The sequence below is a fragment of the Cricetulus griseus genome, chromosome X (assembly GCF_003668045.3).
Source record: "Cricetulus griseus strain 17A/GY chromosome X, alternate assembly CriGri-PICRH-1.0, whole genome shotgun sequence".
NCBI classification, from domain to species: domain Eukaryota; kingdom Metazoa; phylum Chordata; class Mammalia; order Rodentia; family Cricetidae; genus Cricetulus; species Cricetulus griseus.
The window spans coordinates 62445254-62460812 of NC_048604.1; the positions used below are offsets into that span (position 1 = coordinate 62445254).

Consider the following 15559-nt stretch of genomic DNA (forward strand, 5'->3'; position numbering starts at 1 on the left):
CCCTCCGGAGCGAAGCCCCCAAACCCCCTCGGGAAAAGGATGGCGGCGGCACCTACCCAGATCGAAGCCGGTGGGTAGCTGAGCCGGGGGCTAAAGGGACGGGGGCTTTGCGCGACGGCTGTCAGAATTTTTTTTAAAAGCTTGTATCTCTCTTCTTTGCCTCTCTCTCAACATCTCCCCCCACCCCCCACCCCTTCTTTAGAGCTGTATTACCTGATCGCTAGGTTCTTGCAGTCCGGACCCTGTAACAAATCCGCTCAGGTGAGAGGGAGAAGGATATCTGGGAGTGTTGGGAAATGGTCCCAATGGGGAAATTGAGGCACCGGGTGAGCAGGGCAGTGGAGGGTGAGGGAAAGGCCGGCCTCGATTAGTCCTACAGTCAGCGGCTGTGTTGGAAGTGGGGAGGGAGGAATGGGTTGGCGCCCCAGTCTGCTCCTTACACCCGTGTTTCCCTCTTCCTCAGGTGCTAGTGCAAGAGCTCGAGGAGCATCAGGTATGGACCCCCTTTGGGAAGGGCTGGGGAGGGCTGGGGAGAAACTGGAAGAAGGGTAAGGTAGGTCAGGGGCCGAGGGCAGGGGCCCGGAGGGAGCCTTGGAGCTGGACACTCCGGGCTGTTGTCACTTGGGGTGAGCCGGGTTCTTTCTCGGAAGGGGCGGACAACGCAGGGGTCTTAACTCGTTGCCTTTTATTCCTGCGGGAGGTGTTTTTTCAGGGTTTCCTTCCCTTTGGCCTGCCCCCCACCCCCCACCCCCGGCACGGCGGCAATAGCTGTAAGGACTGGAGAAATGATAATGCTAAAGGGTCTAGGACGGGGCTCCGGGCTGGGTTCTGCTGATGGGGAGCAGAGGCTTTTCCTTCACCCCCCTTTTTCTTTTCCTCTGGCCCCCAGCTGATTCCGCGCCGCTTAGACTGGGAGGGGAAAGAGCACCGAAGAAGCTTCGAGGATCTGGTTAGTAAACTTTTCATTTCAACTTAGCCCAACTCTTCCTCCACTCCCTCCCTACCTTGTGCCCCCAACCCGCCCCTGACCCTTCAGCCCGCAAGGCTCCCGGAGCCTGCTGTTTGGTGTTCGAACGACTGCCCCTTCCCCCTCCCAGCGTGTTCGAAAGGGTACCTTGCCCTCCTCCAGCCTTGCTTATTTTCACCCGAAAACTTTGAAGACTGTGAGTTGGTTATCAGAGGTGCTGTGTTGTGGATTATGACTATGTTACAAACATCAGAGAAGGCCCATTGTAGGGGGAGAAGGGACAGAAACCAGGGGGTTATCTTGGGGCACGTACCAAGGACTGACGCTGGCCAATGACAGCGTTGGTAACAGCCCGGAGTTCCGGATTAGTGGAAGAAAACTGGTTTCTGGTTGGTCCTGGCTTGAAATACGGGAACTGAGGCCAGGCTTGGGTGGTTTTTTTTTTTTTTCCTCTCGCTCTCTCTCTTTTTTTCCTCCTTTTTCTTTCTTTCTTTCCTTTTTTTTTTCTTTTTTGAGGGGAGGGGAAAAAGGGCTCAGAAGGGGAGGTGACTCGTAACTGAGGAAAACGACACAAATAAAGATCCTAAGGACCACTGAGTGAATTCCAAGATTTGCGGTCTTTAGATAATGGACTACTGAATAAAAACATTGTTGTACATTTCAGATCTTAGAAAATAGCTCATTAATTCATCAGTAAATCGCATCTGTACAAATATGTTTTCACTAAATCAAAACTATGGTTTATGACCTTTTGGGATAGGTGGACATGGTTTGGGGATTAGGAGACAACAATGGACATTTTTAAAAAAGATAGAATATACTTTAGTTAAGGACCAAAGCTATTGGATTGACTGTTGTTTCTCCTGCAAATATAATTTGTAATGTAAGTGCATCTTGTGCTCTGCACTGAGATAGAAGGTGATCTTTTATAGTTTAGTCACAGATGTAGAATTGTATGATAATAAAAGGATTGATGATAAAATCTAAATCAGCTCTTTTTCCTGAAAATAAGATCCAAATGAGAAAAATTAGACAAAGTGGAAAAAAGTTGGAAGGGTAGTAGAATAAATAAAAAGAAAATTATTTAAAATTTGCTTGTAATAAGAAAACATGTAAATTGTTGTGGTATTCGTTTTGATAATTTTTTTGTATTTCAAGAGTGAAGGCGTGTTAATTATTACAGAATCTACTGATTTTTCTAATGTTTTGCAAATAAAAAATGCTACAATTGTAACAAGAGTGAATGCCACTACCAGTACTGATAATGTTTATAATTTCTCAGCTGGCTACAAAATATTTCTGAATACCTCTTATTACTTTTAATTTTTGGTCAGAAGTTTTATGTTGTTGTTGTTGTTATGTATAAGTCCTACTTGTACCACAGAACACAAAACTATTCACTAATACGTGTTTTGGCAGGTAACTACTGATACATGTTTGAAAATAGTTTTAATATCTAGGTGTATGGACAGTGTGTTTTGTTTATATTTTTCTCTTTTCAGTTTACAGATGTGTGTGCCAGTAGTTCACTTTTGAGCAAATGGCAAAAGGAACCTTAAAATTAAAAGTATACTTTAAAGACACACATGATAGAAAATCGAGTAATTAAAATTTTTCTCTTCACACATTTTTTTTGTTTTCTTTTTCTTTTTCGAGACAGGGCTTCTCTGTAGTTTTTGTAGCCTGTTCTGGAATATGGCTCTGTAGACCAGGCTAGCATGTGCCAGATCACTTTCCAGAAGTCCTGAGTTGATTTAAATGAACTTTTTAAATTAGTACTAAGACTTGCTTAACCCTTAATAGTTCCACTTTAAAATTACTGTTAATGTTTTCATCTGTCTACATGGACTTGATTTTATTCTGTCATATATTTCTGTTTTGTTAGCTTGTTTGAGACAGGGTCACTTACTGTTGTGTAGGCTAACCTGGAATTCATTATGTAGTCCAACCCTGCCGCAAACTCAAAGCAGCCCCCTGCTTCAGCCTTAGAAATGCTGGGATTACAGGTCTGACCCACCTCATCAATATTTATTTATTTAGTTAGTTTTTGTGTTGTTACACAAGGCCTTAAGTTTGTGAGTTTCTGTGTAGAATTTTTGACACTGTTGTGACTTCAAACTTATCTTCCTTTTTCTGTAGTGTTCTCAGCAGGCATGTGCCACCATGTGCCTGGCTACATGTGTACACATACACACACGCACACACGATGGAACCAAGGGTCTTGTGCATAACCTACATTCCAAGACCTTTCATATAAACATTTAAAATTTTTATATGCAGAGGATTTTTTTGTTTGACTATATTTCAGATAAACTATATAGCTTTGCCTTTTCACTTAATAGTTTATATTATGTATCTGTTCTTTTTCTGTATCCACCTTGTGCGCATTTTCCATCCATGAAATTAAAAGCACTAGTTAGTAATTGTATTAGAATGGCATAGCTTGTATTACCCTTATTTAATATACAGAATACATGAGGCCATGATAATATTAAAATGAATTTATCAAAGTTATATGTTCAAAAAAGATGACATGTTTAATATTGTCTCTAAAAAGAGTATATGTATTTATGAAGATATTTGTTATTCTAAGAATTTGCATCTTTGTATAAAACATTCAGGTTTTAAAACTTTTTTGGCAGTATTGGGGATTAAACCAAATGCATCATGCATACAAAGCAAACACTACAACCAAGCCACAGCCGTAGCCCTATTAAGAGTGTTTTCATATTTGTCATTTGATTCATAACAACTACTTTAAGACAATATATTAGCATTCCAGACATACCTATATTCTTTTCTTAACCTTGCCCAGCTTTTGTCTAGTTGTTAACAATAACTTAAATTGGCTACTAGACTAGCAAACTAATTTTTGAGTGCTGGTAACATAGTTACTGAATGTGTAAGCATGGAAGCAATTTAAATGTGTGATTTAAAATCTGCTCTATGACATACAGTCACAGTTAGGACGAATAGAATGAAGCATGCGAAACCTAAAGCACATGCTCTTCAAATCCAATACAGTGTATTGTCACCACACTAACTGATGTCATGGTAGAGCAGTCAGTCTTTGGAAGTTGGTTTTGCTATTGACTTACTAGAGCCGCCGAAGATTGCTCATTGTGGCTCACCTAAACAGATTTTTTTTTTAAAAAAAAATCACTTAACTAGATTTGGGTGGAGGTAACTCACGATAGTGATCAACATTTTTCTGCTGATTTATTTGATAATTCTGGAAAAAACTGGTATTTCAGTTCAAGTGAGGTGGTATTATAAGTGAAGAGTAGATGATAGGGAGGTAAGAATTTATATTTCATGAATTCTGCTCACAAAATTTTGCTTGAAGTCATCCCAGTCTCTCTCCCTGTGTGTGAGAGAGAAGTAGGGGAGGTTTGTGTGTGTGTGTGTGTGTGTGTGTGTGTGTGTGTGTGTGTGTGTGTGTGAGTATATGAATTTATGTGTGTTTTCTGTACAAGTGGAGATCAGAGGTTGGTGGGGTATCCTCAGTCACTCTGTTTTTTCTTTACTTTTTAGTAAGCACCAGAGTACAATTTATTTTTCTTTTATTTTTGGTTTATAATATAACTACATCATTTTCCCTTCTCTTTTCTCCCTCCAAGCCTTCCCATATACCCCTTATTTTTCTCTTTCAAATGCCTGATCTCTTTTTCCATTAATTGTTGTTACATGAATTATATGTATTTGTATATACATATTTATTCCTAAATATAACCTGCTCAGTCTGTATGTTTTTAGGGTTGGCCATTTAGTATTGGATAACCAATTGCTGAGCTCTTCCCTGGGGAAGACTATTTCTCCCCCACTATTGACATTTCTTATTTTTAATAGAATATCTTTTATATTTTCTTTAATAATTTGGTAATATTCACCCCATACACCTTAGTTTTTGAGACAGTATCTCACTGAATCTACAATTTTAATTCAGCTACACTAGCTGGTCAGAAAACCCCAGGGATTCTTCTGTGTCCATCTCATCAAGGCTAGGGTTACAAGCCCATGTTGCCAAGCACATGGGTGCTGACCATCCCAACTAAGGTCCTCATGATTGTGTGGCAAGCACATTACCCACTGAGCCATCTTTTCAGCCTGCCTGAAACCATTTTTGTCATGTTTTTCACATGACTGGTAGTATAATTTGTGTGCTTTTGGTTTTCAATTGTTCACTAATTACTTAGGAAATTTTTTGGTAACAAACTAGCAATTTAAAGGCAATTTATTGTTTCATGTACATTTGCAAATACTATATTTGTATACACACATATTCACTCACACACAGATTATTTAAATTGATACTGAGTTTACTCTCTTCGTTGTACCTTCTTAACTTAAACTTCTAGAATATAGACTTCCCTTGACTTTTTTTAATCTACACTCGTTTATAACCCTTTTAGCAAGCTTCCTTCCCCTCCTCTTTTGTTTGTTGTTTTTAGACAAAGTTACTTTGTAACTCTGGCTTTTCTGGAACTTGCTGTGTAGACCAGACTGGCCTGGAGCTCACCAAGATAGGCCTGCCTCTGCTTCTGCCTCTGGATTAAAGAAATGTGCCCCAAGCCCAGCCACTTTTAGCACTGCTTGAAGTGCTGAAACCTAAAGAATGCTTGACCCAAGGAGGGTTGTTTGTGGTTTTTTTTTTCCTGGGGCAATCTTTAAACTGGTGGAAAGGAAACAAAAACTGCTATTAATACTGATTAACATTTACAAAGAGGAGTTGCAGGGAGTCTTAACTCCTTGTAACCTGTGCTGCTAATGAGTGCTCTGGAGCCAGACCTGGTGGCTCACCTTTAATCTCATCTTTTAGGAGGCAGAGGCAGGTGGCTCTGGTCTGCACAGCAAATTCCAGGACAGCCAGGGCTGTTACACAAAGAATCCCTGTCTGGAAAGAAAAGCAAAGAGAGAGGAAAAGTGTTCTGATTAGAGAACCTGTTCCTGTTTCCATTTCTGCACAACTATTCCCCTTCATTTTCAGTAATACTTCTTACCTAATTATTTGAAAATCAGAATTTTTATTTCTTTAAAGTTGACAAAAGATTTAAGATGTGAGTTTGTGATTCAATCCTGACTTTTAAGTAAACCTAAATTATTAATTAGAGACCACTTAAGAGACACAGCTCTTACTTCTAGGGGGGAAAATGATACTTTTTTATTTTTGCTGGGTTCTTTTTGTTTGTTGTTTGTTTTAGGTTTTTCCGGACTACATTTCTCTGTGTAGCCCTGGCCCATCCTCCATAGACCAGGCTGGCCTGGAACTCAGAGATTTGCCTGTCCCTGCTTCCCGAGGCTATACACCATAGCCTGGCTAGTTTTGCTTCTTTAGGTGAGCACTTTTCTTCTGAGAAAGAAGAGTCTTGCTGTGTAGCTCAGGCTGGCCTGCAACTCAGTATGTAGTGCATGTTGGCTTTTAACTTTTTATAATCCTCTTGCTTCAGCCTCCAAGTGCTGGAATTTTAGGCATGTGCCTCTTTGCTAGGCACTAGTAGTTCAGATATTTTTCTTCTTTTTTCTTTGAGATAAGATCTCACTGTGTATCCTGAGAGGGACTGGAACTTGCTATGTGGGCCTGCAATTTGCTATATGGGCCTGCGACTTGCTCTGTAGGCCAGGCTGGCCAAGAACTCACAGAACAGAGATCTACCTGCCTCTGCCTCAGATTCTTGATTCTTTTCTTAACCAGTTAATTCTCAGTGCTTAATAAATGAAGTCAGAGAATTTACACATCACTTGGTTTTTATTTTTGACATGATCATGCTTGCTATTTTGTACCACATTTCATAGAAAATTGTTATAGTGATTTAATAAAGATCTGTAGAATAGAGGCTTGTGCTATGTGAATACTATGGCAATATTTAAATATACTATGCTTATTGTGTCTTTTTTTTTTTTTGGTTTTTCGAGACAGGGTTTCTCTCTGTAGCTTTGGAGCCTATCCTGGCACTCGCTCTGGAGACCAGGCAGGCCTGGAACTCACAGAGATCCACCTGCCTCTGCCTCCCGAGTGCTGGGATTAAAGGTGTGTGCCACCAATTCCCGGTGTGTCTGTTTCTTTTTTAATGAATTATTTGAATTATTTTTAAGTGTGTGTGTATAGGGTAGAGGTGTTAGGTTTTCTGGTATTATAAGCAGTTGGGCTGTCTGCAAGGTAGTATGTGCTCTTAGCCACTGAGCCAACTCTTTAGTCGCATTGTGCCTGTTTCTTAAAATTGGTTCAAATATTAAATACTTAATTTTCTTAATTTCATATTTTAAAATGCTTTTGCTCTGTGATGGAATAAGTTGGTACCTTAGAACTAAGTGGTTTTTTTCTTGTGTTTTATTTATGGTTTTTAGGTGGCAGCCAATGCACACATTCCTCCAGACTACCTCCTTAAAATTTGTGAGAGGATTGGTCCTTTATTAGATAAGGAGATCCCTCAGAGCGTTCCTGGGGTACAGACATTACTAGGTGTTGGTCGGCAGTCTCTGTTACGGGATGCCAAAGGTAAGGATATTTTTACATACTTAACACAGTTTTAGAGGAAGATTCAGAGATCAATGTAGTTTCAAATGAATATTCACATGTCTTTAAAAATACTTTTTTATAGTTGCTGGATTTTAATAATTTTCTAAATGTACAAGTGAATTTCTTTCTTTCTTTCTTTTTTTTTTTTTTTTTTGGTGTTGGAGACAGGGTTTCGCAACCCTAGCTGTCCTGGAACTTACTTGTCTCTGCCACCACCTGGCTACAAGTGAATTTCTAAATGTGTAAAATCAAGTCCTTTTGTGTTGAGACTTGAAAAATGTTTGTTTGTTCGTTTGTTTCCTTAACTAACTTTTGGTCTTTTTATATAGACTGTAAGAGTACACTATGGAATGGGTCTGCTTTTGCAGCTCTACACAGAGGCAGACCTCCAGAACTACCTGTAAATTATGTGAAACCTCCAAATGTGGGTAAGTAATATCATGCAAGTTATAAATATATTTTTGATTCTTTTTGTTGATGTTTTTGACACTGGGTTTCTCTGTAACAGCTCTGGCTGTCCTGGATCTTGATTCATTCTTGAACTCTTGATAGCCAAAAGTAGGTTCCATGATTGAATTTGAAGTATAAACAGTTTACATTCTTAATTTTTTGAAGATTGATTTTTATGTATTTGTGTGTGTTTGTGTATGCATGTGTCTATGTGTATACTGTATGCCTGTTTGATACTGCAGAGGCAGGTCTATAAGCAGTCACAATATAGGTGCTGGGAACTGAACTCGGGTCCTCTGGAAGAGCAAGCAACTCCTAACCACTAAGTTTTCTCTCCAGCCCTACAAATTTTCTTAATGGGACCATATACTTTAAAACTAACATGTATTTATTTATTTGTGTGTGTTGTGAGTGTGCCGTTGTGTGTGTGTGTGTGTGTGTGTGTGTGTGTGTGTGTGTGTGTGTGTGTGTGTGCTTGCACACATCTGCGACCCCACAAGTTAGGAGGTCAGAAAACAGCTTGTAGACTTTTGATTTCTTCTACCATCTGGGTCTCAGGTGTCAAACTCAGGTCAGCAGGCTTACCCGCACACCAAGACATCTCATGGGCTTCATTCAGGGTTACAATTTTAAAGTCATTTTCTACCTAAAGCAAATGTTACTTTGTAAAAGATGACCTATTTTTTCCATTTCATTCTTTCTTAGCAGGAACTTGGTTTGTTTTTGAGACAGGCTCTCATGTAGTTTAGGCTAACCTCCAATTCACTGTAGCAGAGGGTGACCTTGAATTCCCGATCACTCCTTCTACTTCACAAATGTTGAGATTACAGTGGTTCCCTGCCTCAGAAACATTTTTGAACATATAGTAGGGTGGTTTTAGCCATATGGTTTTCTATTTCTATGTCTCTTTATTGAGTTTTCACAAAGTTTTACAGGGAACTGTTTAAAGATAGCTTTCAGAAGGAAACAAATGTATGTTCTGTTTATATTTCTTTGCCAAGTTTGTAATGATGTTATGTATTTTACATCAGTCATCTTTCTATTTATTGTTGTTTTGTGACATGGTCTTGCTGTTTCCCATACTGGACTAGAATTCACTGTGTAACCAGGCAGTCTTCTAACTTGTCTTTTGAATCTTGGAATTATAGGCATGAACTACTACACTTTGCACTATTTTTTTTTTGAGTCAGGGTTTCTCAGTGTTACAGCCTTGGCTGTTCTGGAACTCACTTTTTGATCAAGCTGGCCTCAAACTCAAAGAGATCCACCTACTTCTGCTTCCCAAGTGCTGGGATTAAAGGTGTGTACCACCTCCGCCCGGCTGGATTTCAATTTTTCATTTGCTAGGTCATAGATACTACATTTTCAGTTATTTTTATATAGACCTTGTGATATTCATTTACTAAATTTGGTGACCTTTAAAAAGATACTTTGAGATTGTTTATGTGGGTGATTATGTCAACACAGGAAGATAGGTTTACTGTTATCTTTTTTCCCTTGAATTTTCTTTCTTGCATTATGTAACGGTTGAAGTAGTAAGGATGGACTAGACATCTTTGCTTTGTTTCTTATTTTAAGATTAAAACTAGGCAATCTTCATCACTAAGTATCATCATAGATGTTTTTATTGAATCAATGTGAAGATGTTACTTGCCTTATATTCCTACTTTAAAGAGATTTGTTAAAATAAAAAAAATGGATATATCCCTCTTAATTTTATGTTTGGAATTTCATCAGTAATTTATGTACACATATTTTAAGCAAGCACCTTATTACTATATTCTCATAGGGTACATTTTTTGATGCAGGGTCTCTATGTACTCACTGTGTAGCAGATAGTGACTTCTCTTGACATGATTCTCCTGTCTCCATCCTATTGCCTGGGATTACAGCTATCTCCCTATATGATTTCCTTTATAGGGTGCTTCAGACTGAATATAGGACTTTGTGCTTGCTAATTGTTTTATTTTTTTAATTCTTTGAGAATTTCAAAGAATTTACTTTTATCATACTCTTTTTAAAAATCAAAGTTTTAGCCGGGCATTGGTGGCACACGCCTTTTATCCCAGCACTCAGAGACAGGCGGATCTCTGGGAGTTTGAGGCCAACTTGGTCTACAAGGTGAGTTCAGGACAGCTAGGACTGTTATACAGAGAAAGCCTGTCTCGAAAAATCAAAGAAAGAAAGAAAAGAAAGAAAGAAAGAAAGAAAGAAAGAAAGTTTTACAGCAGTGTTTTGCCAAATACAATTCTGACCATTAAGACATTTCTCCAGCCCCCAAGGTCAGATTTGCATTTATTTGACAAAACACTCCTGTAAAACTTTCATTTTAAAAAAGAATTTGATAAAATATACTTTATGAAATTATTAAAGAATTAAAAAGAATTGATGTGATGGTCTTTAGAGATCAAACTATGAGGAGTTAAACATTTTTTTCTGCATTAAAAATATAAAACTTACAAATGTAGTACGGCAACCTTGAACCCTTGACCTCTTATTTCCACCTCCGAAGTGCTGAGATTATAGGCATACCAGAATGTTTGAGGATTGGAGATGGCTCAGTGCTTAAACTGTTCTTTTAAGAGACCAGGGTTTCAGTTCATAGCACCCACATGATGGGTTCAATTCCAGGGGATCTGACATCATCTTCTGGTCTCTATGGACACCAGGCCATGTATGTGGTACATAGATGTACATGCAGAAAAACATCTATACACATAAAGTTTAAAAAATAAAATTTCTGACCTCACCTGTATTCTACCTTATGCTACACTGTTTATTCTAATGTTCCTATCCTTTGTGCAGTTATTCAGTAATGATGCTTAGCATTTTAATGAAATGGAGGTGAGGGAGCATGTTGAAGGAATTTGGCAGTTAATTCCCAGATACTATTCTCCATGCTAACTAATATCCCACTTTAGATATATGTGAGGATACCTTGATCAAGGGTGAATTTCTAAATTTCTCTAGAGAAAACACAGTATGACTATAGGGGCTGGAGAGATGGTGATTAAGAGTAACTGCTGTTCTTGCAGAAGACTTGAGTTTGGAACCTACATTGAGGTTCACAACCCTTCTAACTCCAGTTTCAGGGGATCCAACATCCTTCTCTGACCTCCACAGGTACCAGGTATGCACACAGACATACATACAGAAAAACTCTCATGCAAATGAAAAGAAATTAAAAAAAAAGAGATGGCTATAAGATTAGCATTTTTTTTTTGGTTTTTCGAGACAGGGTTTCTCTGTTTGCTTGGGAGCCTATCCTGGCACTCGCTCTGGAGACTAGGCTGACCGCAGACACACAGAGATCCGCCTTCCTCTACCTCTCAAATGCTGGGATTAAAGGCACGCACCACCAATGCCCGGCTAAGATTTCCATTTTTATTTACACTCTAGTTGTGCTATTTTATTAGCTGGATGCATGTCTAATACAATTGGCTTTCATTGTGCTAAGATCAAATACTATAAATACTGGATATAACTTAAGTAAATACTGGGGCATATGCTATATTTTGTGGTATTAACTTGGGGTCTTACCCTGTTACCACTAAATGTTATTTCTTCATCCTTTTAAAGATTAATGTTTATTATGGGAACTGGTAGTTAAGACTAAAATTTTATGCAAACACAGATCTGCTGCTGAGCTAGTTTGTCATTAGGGAAGTGATATTAAAAGTTCAGTGTGACTTTCAAGAACTAGTAATTATTATCCATCATGGCAAAAAGTTTAGAAATTTTATTTTCATATCAAAACAATTGTCATACAGTTTCCCTTAGAAGGGCATGGGTGTAACTTTACTCATTTAGTTACATACTGACACTATTCCCCAAGAAGAAATGGGCATGCTTTTGTATGTATAGGCTGAGTCAAAGGTGTGATGCATTAAGAGTCTATTTTTAATTTTTTAACTTTTATCTTCAGTCCAATTAACTTACAGCTAGATGCTGTAATTTACATAGTATGCCTTTAGTTTATATTGTGTATACCTTAGGAGGCTTGCATTAATTCTAAAGCTAAATTATTATTTACAAGTTGACTTAGGCTTCCAGTTAGCATTGATTGTCTCTTGATTTATTGGCCATTGTGTGTGTCATAGTTAATGTCAGAATTTACTTGGAGGTGGGAAAGCTGCCTCTTTTTAATAATTGTAAATTTGAAGAAAGCACTTACGTTCAGCTAAACGGTTTTTATCTTGAGTAGATGACTGAGGTTCTTTCAGAAGCATTTATCATTATTCCTCCCTAATTTTCAGTAGTTCCTATCTCTTGTCCTTGGATCATTTTTTTTTTTTTTGCCAGACTTTGTTCATTGTTGGTTGCCTCCCTCCATTTGCTTTTCCTGCTATTTGTACTTAGATAATTGTGCATTTAGTTAAGTTGCTTCTAAAGTCCTTTTATGTATCTGGAGAGGAGGAAGAGCTGTTTGTCACACCTGCAAGTAATTACAACTGAAATATAAACTCAGTCTTTTGTATGTGCTACATTGAGTGCTTACTAAATATTAAATGGATGGAAGTGCTATAATTACTGCCACATGGAAACTGAAACAACCGTTTTAAATGCATTGTTTATACAGCTGAGTTTCTAGCCCTTTACATACATTTCTAGAATCAGTATTGTAGAAATATTCGGATTAGTAAGTATAGTACCTTTTTATTTTTATATTTTGAGATTATAGTATTGCACCATTTCCCTCTTCTCTGTCTTCCCTCAATCCTTCCATTTACTCCTTCTCTTTCAAATTCATGGCCTCTTTTTTCATTTATTATTGTTAAATTTCATAGATGTACATATACATGTACATTCCTATATACAAACTGAAAATTTTAGTACCATTAAAAATAGATTTTATGTTCTTTTTCATCATATAAAATATAATACAAATAATTTCTTTGTTTAAGTCTATTAACTTTTTTCTTATATAAGTTTCAAATACTCTAGTCCTTTTCTTTTTGTACTATACATTTAATCAAGTACTTGAGAGAAATACAACTTTATAATATAACAAAGGAAGTTGTAAAACAAGTGTTAAATTTGTTAAATTGGAGAATGGTGATTCCAAAATTTCTAGGTTTAATAACCAAATCAGGTTAAAAGGTTTAGAGGAGGATTAACAGGATAAGAAGAAATATGCAAATGTAAGTTGTTTGTCGTGGGGCAGGCCTTTAATTTGTGCACTACAGAGGCAGAGGCAAGAGGATTTCTGAGTTCAAGGCTAGCCTGGTCTATTTAGAGAGTTCCAGGACATCCAGGGCTACCTAGAGTCCCTGTCTCAAAACAAAATAAAACAAGCCAAGATTATACTGTTTATAGTTCCACTTATATTGCATTTAAGTAACTGCAGAGAGTCTGACAGAAAGACTGAGCAGGACTGGAAAGGTGATTAGGTATTTTTTGTTTGTTTGTTTGTTTGGTTGGTTGGATTGGTTTGGTTTTTCTCTGTAACTCAGTATTACTAAACAATAACCAAATGTCTGGCCATTATCTAGTAAGCCCATCTAAGTGGTGTCACCTAATTTGTGCTACAGAGGAGAGCTCTCGGGTGGAATTGGCCTAGTCTTAGAAAACTATAACCTTTTAGTATGAATGATTAAGGTTTTACAGACATAATTTGAACCATAATAACATTAAATTGATGAAAGAAATTATTCTGTAGTTTTATGTGTTTCCTAGACTTTCTATCATTTATTTAAATTTATTTTTATTCCTTTACTAGTACCTTTCAAGTTTAGTGGATATTAATTTGTCTTGTTATTAAAGCATTTTTCAAAAAAAGTTTTACTCAGGGTTCCTTCTTTCTTTTGCAGATATAGAACTGATGCTGAATTTTATGTGTTTTCTTTGTTTTATACAGTGCTTCTGATGGGACTTGGGGCTTTATGTATGTTACATAAACACTTGTTGTACCATTGAACTACAGCATCAGCTTACTGTTTCCAGAATGGCTCTGTGTGTGTGTGTGTGTGTGTGTGTGTGTGTGTGTGTGTGTGTGTGTGTGTGTGTGTGTGTGTTGTTGTTGTTGTTGTTGTTGTTGTTTTCCCTTTTTAAAAAACTTTTTGAGAGAGACTCACTTTGTATCCCAGGGTAGCCTGGAGGTTGTGATGGTTCTAGTGTGTGTGCACCCTCCTATACCCACACATATACACACCATGGGGCACATGTGGAGGAGGTCAGAGAATCACTCCCACCATATGGGTCCCTGACATTAGATTCAGTGTGTGAGCCAGGCATGGTGGCAAGTGCCTTTGCTTTGATGATGTCTCACCAGCCTTTCCAGGGGTTTTGACAGGACACTTTCTTAGTCTGTTACTGTCCTTTGTATTTATAGTCACTGTTGTGCTTAAAGCTTCAAATATGTACTCTTTTATAATTAAAATAAAATAAAATGAACATCAGCCTAGTGACTTTTTTATAAAACAGAAAAAAATTGGTTTGTCTTTCAATGTCATTTAAGAAAGTTAGGAGCATTTTATCTTTATGTAATTTTAAAATATTTAAAAATTAGAAAACTACAGAAGGTTTTCATGAACAGTATATAGCACCTATTGTCATTTTGTCAAGGACAGATGAAATTGCTCAAGAGTTATCTGAATCACGTGATAAAAAGCAGATGATACCACCACTTTGTACACTTCTTCTGATTTTATGTGATGTTTTTGGTACAGTTTGATAATATTCTCTCTCCCAGCTGATAGAAAATTTACCTGGCTTTGCTTAAGTCCCATATTTCTTACTGTTACTGATCACAACATTTATCATATCATATTTATCAAAATAATTCCTATCAAAATTCAGTGAGTTACCCTTCTTATAGTTTTATTTTAGTCTCCGAAGTTTTATTCAGGGTAGGGACTTTGTCAGTACTAAACTGCAGATTATATAGGGTAATTCAATTAAGTTTCCTATTTAAAGTATACTCTGTAAAGACAGGCGTTAGCCTGTAATCTGACAAAATCAGATTTATCGTTTCAAAGAGTGAGGGAGGCAGCTCATGGAACAACAGAAGGTCTCTGAGGGATGGAAACAGCTTTATAACTTTTGGCTTAAACTAAAGAATTCTAAGGAGGGTTTAAAGGAAGCCAGATCAGTTCTAGATTGGTGGCCATTTCTGAGGCAAATTAGGAATAGGGAGCATTATTTAGGGATTGGGTGTTATTATTAAGCAAAGGCAGTTTAAGAGTTAGATATTTCTCTCTTGAAGTAAGTGAAAATAGCAACTGGGTCTGGGCATATCATTGGGTAGAAAACAGTAACGGTCAGGGAGTGAGCGGGAGGTTCATTAATGATACTTTAAAACTGCTATATAACCTTGGGTAAAGCAGTGTTTCCTGCTAACTTTTCAGCTGGCTTTATCTGTGTCTGTCCTCCCATGTTTGATTAATTTTAGGGTTTTGTTTTGTTTTTCAGGCCTCACTGATTGACTCTTTCAGTCCTGGATAGTTTTTGGCTATTTTAAAATAGAGTCTTAGAAATCTTTTAAAGAACATGACCTGCAGATCATGATTTGTCATTAATGTTACTTGGGGACTCTTTGGGGTGTTCTTAACCTGTTGAGTTGAAAATCTCTTGGGGAGAGGGCTAGAAATATTTTGTAGTTGACAGTTCAAGATTCTGCACTTGTG

At 37.6% G+C, this 15559-nt stretch overlaps 1 protein-coding gene across 2 annotated transcripts in view; it reads left to right on the plus strand.

The window, feature by feature from the left end:
- LOC100751005 (bromodomain and WD repeat-containing protein 3) overlaps nt 1-15559 on the plus strand; it is a 101712-nt gene that overhangs the window by 183 nt on the left and 85970 nt on the right. For both annotated transcript variants that reach the window (XM_027433040.2, XM_027433041.2), the window contains exons 1-6: nt 1-70; nt 203-261; nt 464-493; nt 890-949; nt 7313-7463; nt 7814-7912. The exon at nt 1-70 is cut by the window's left edge and continues 183 nt beyond it. In XM_027433040.2, coding sequence (XP_027288841.1) covers nt 40-70; nt 203-261; nt 464-493; nt 890-949; nt 7313-7463; nt 7814-7912 — 430 coding nt within the window. In that variant the 5' untranslated portion in view covers nt 1-39. The remainder of the gene's footprint in view (nt 71-202; nt 262-463; nt 494-889; nt 950-7312; nt 7464-7813; nt 7913-15559) is intronic.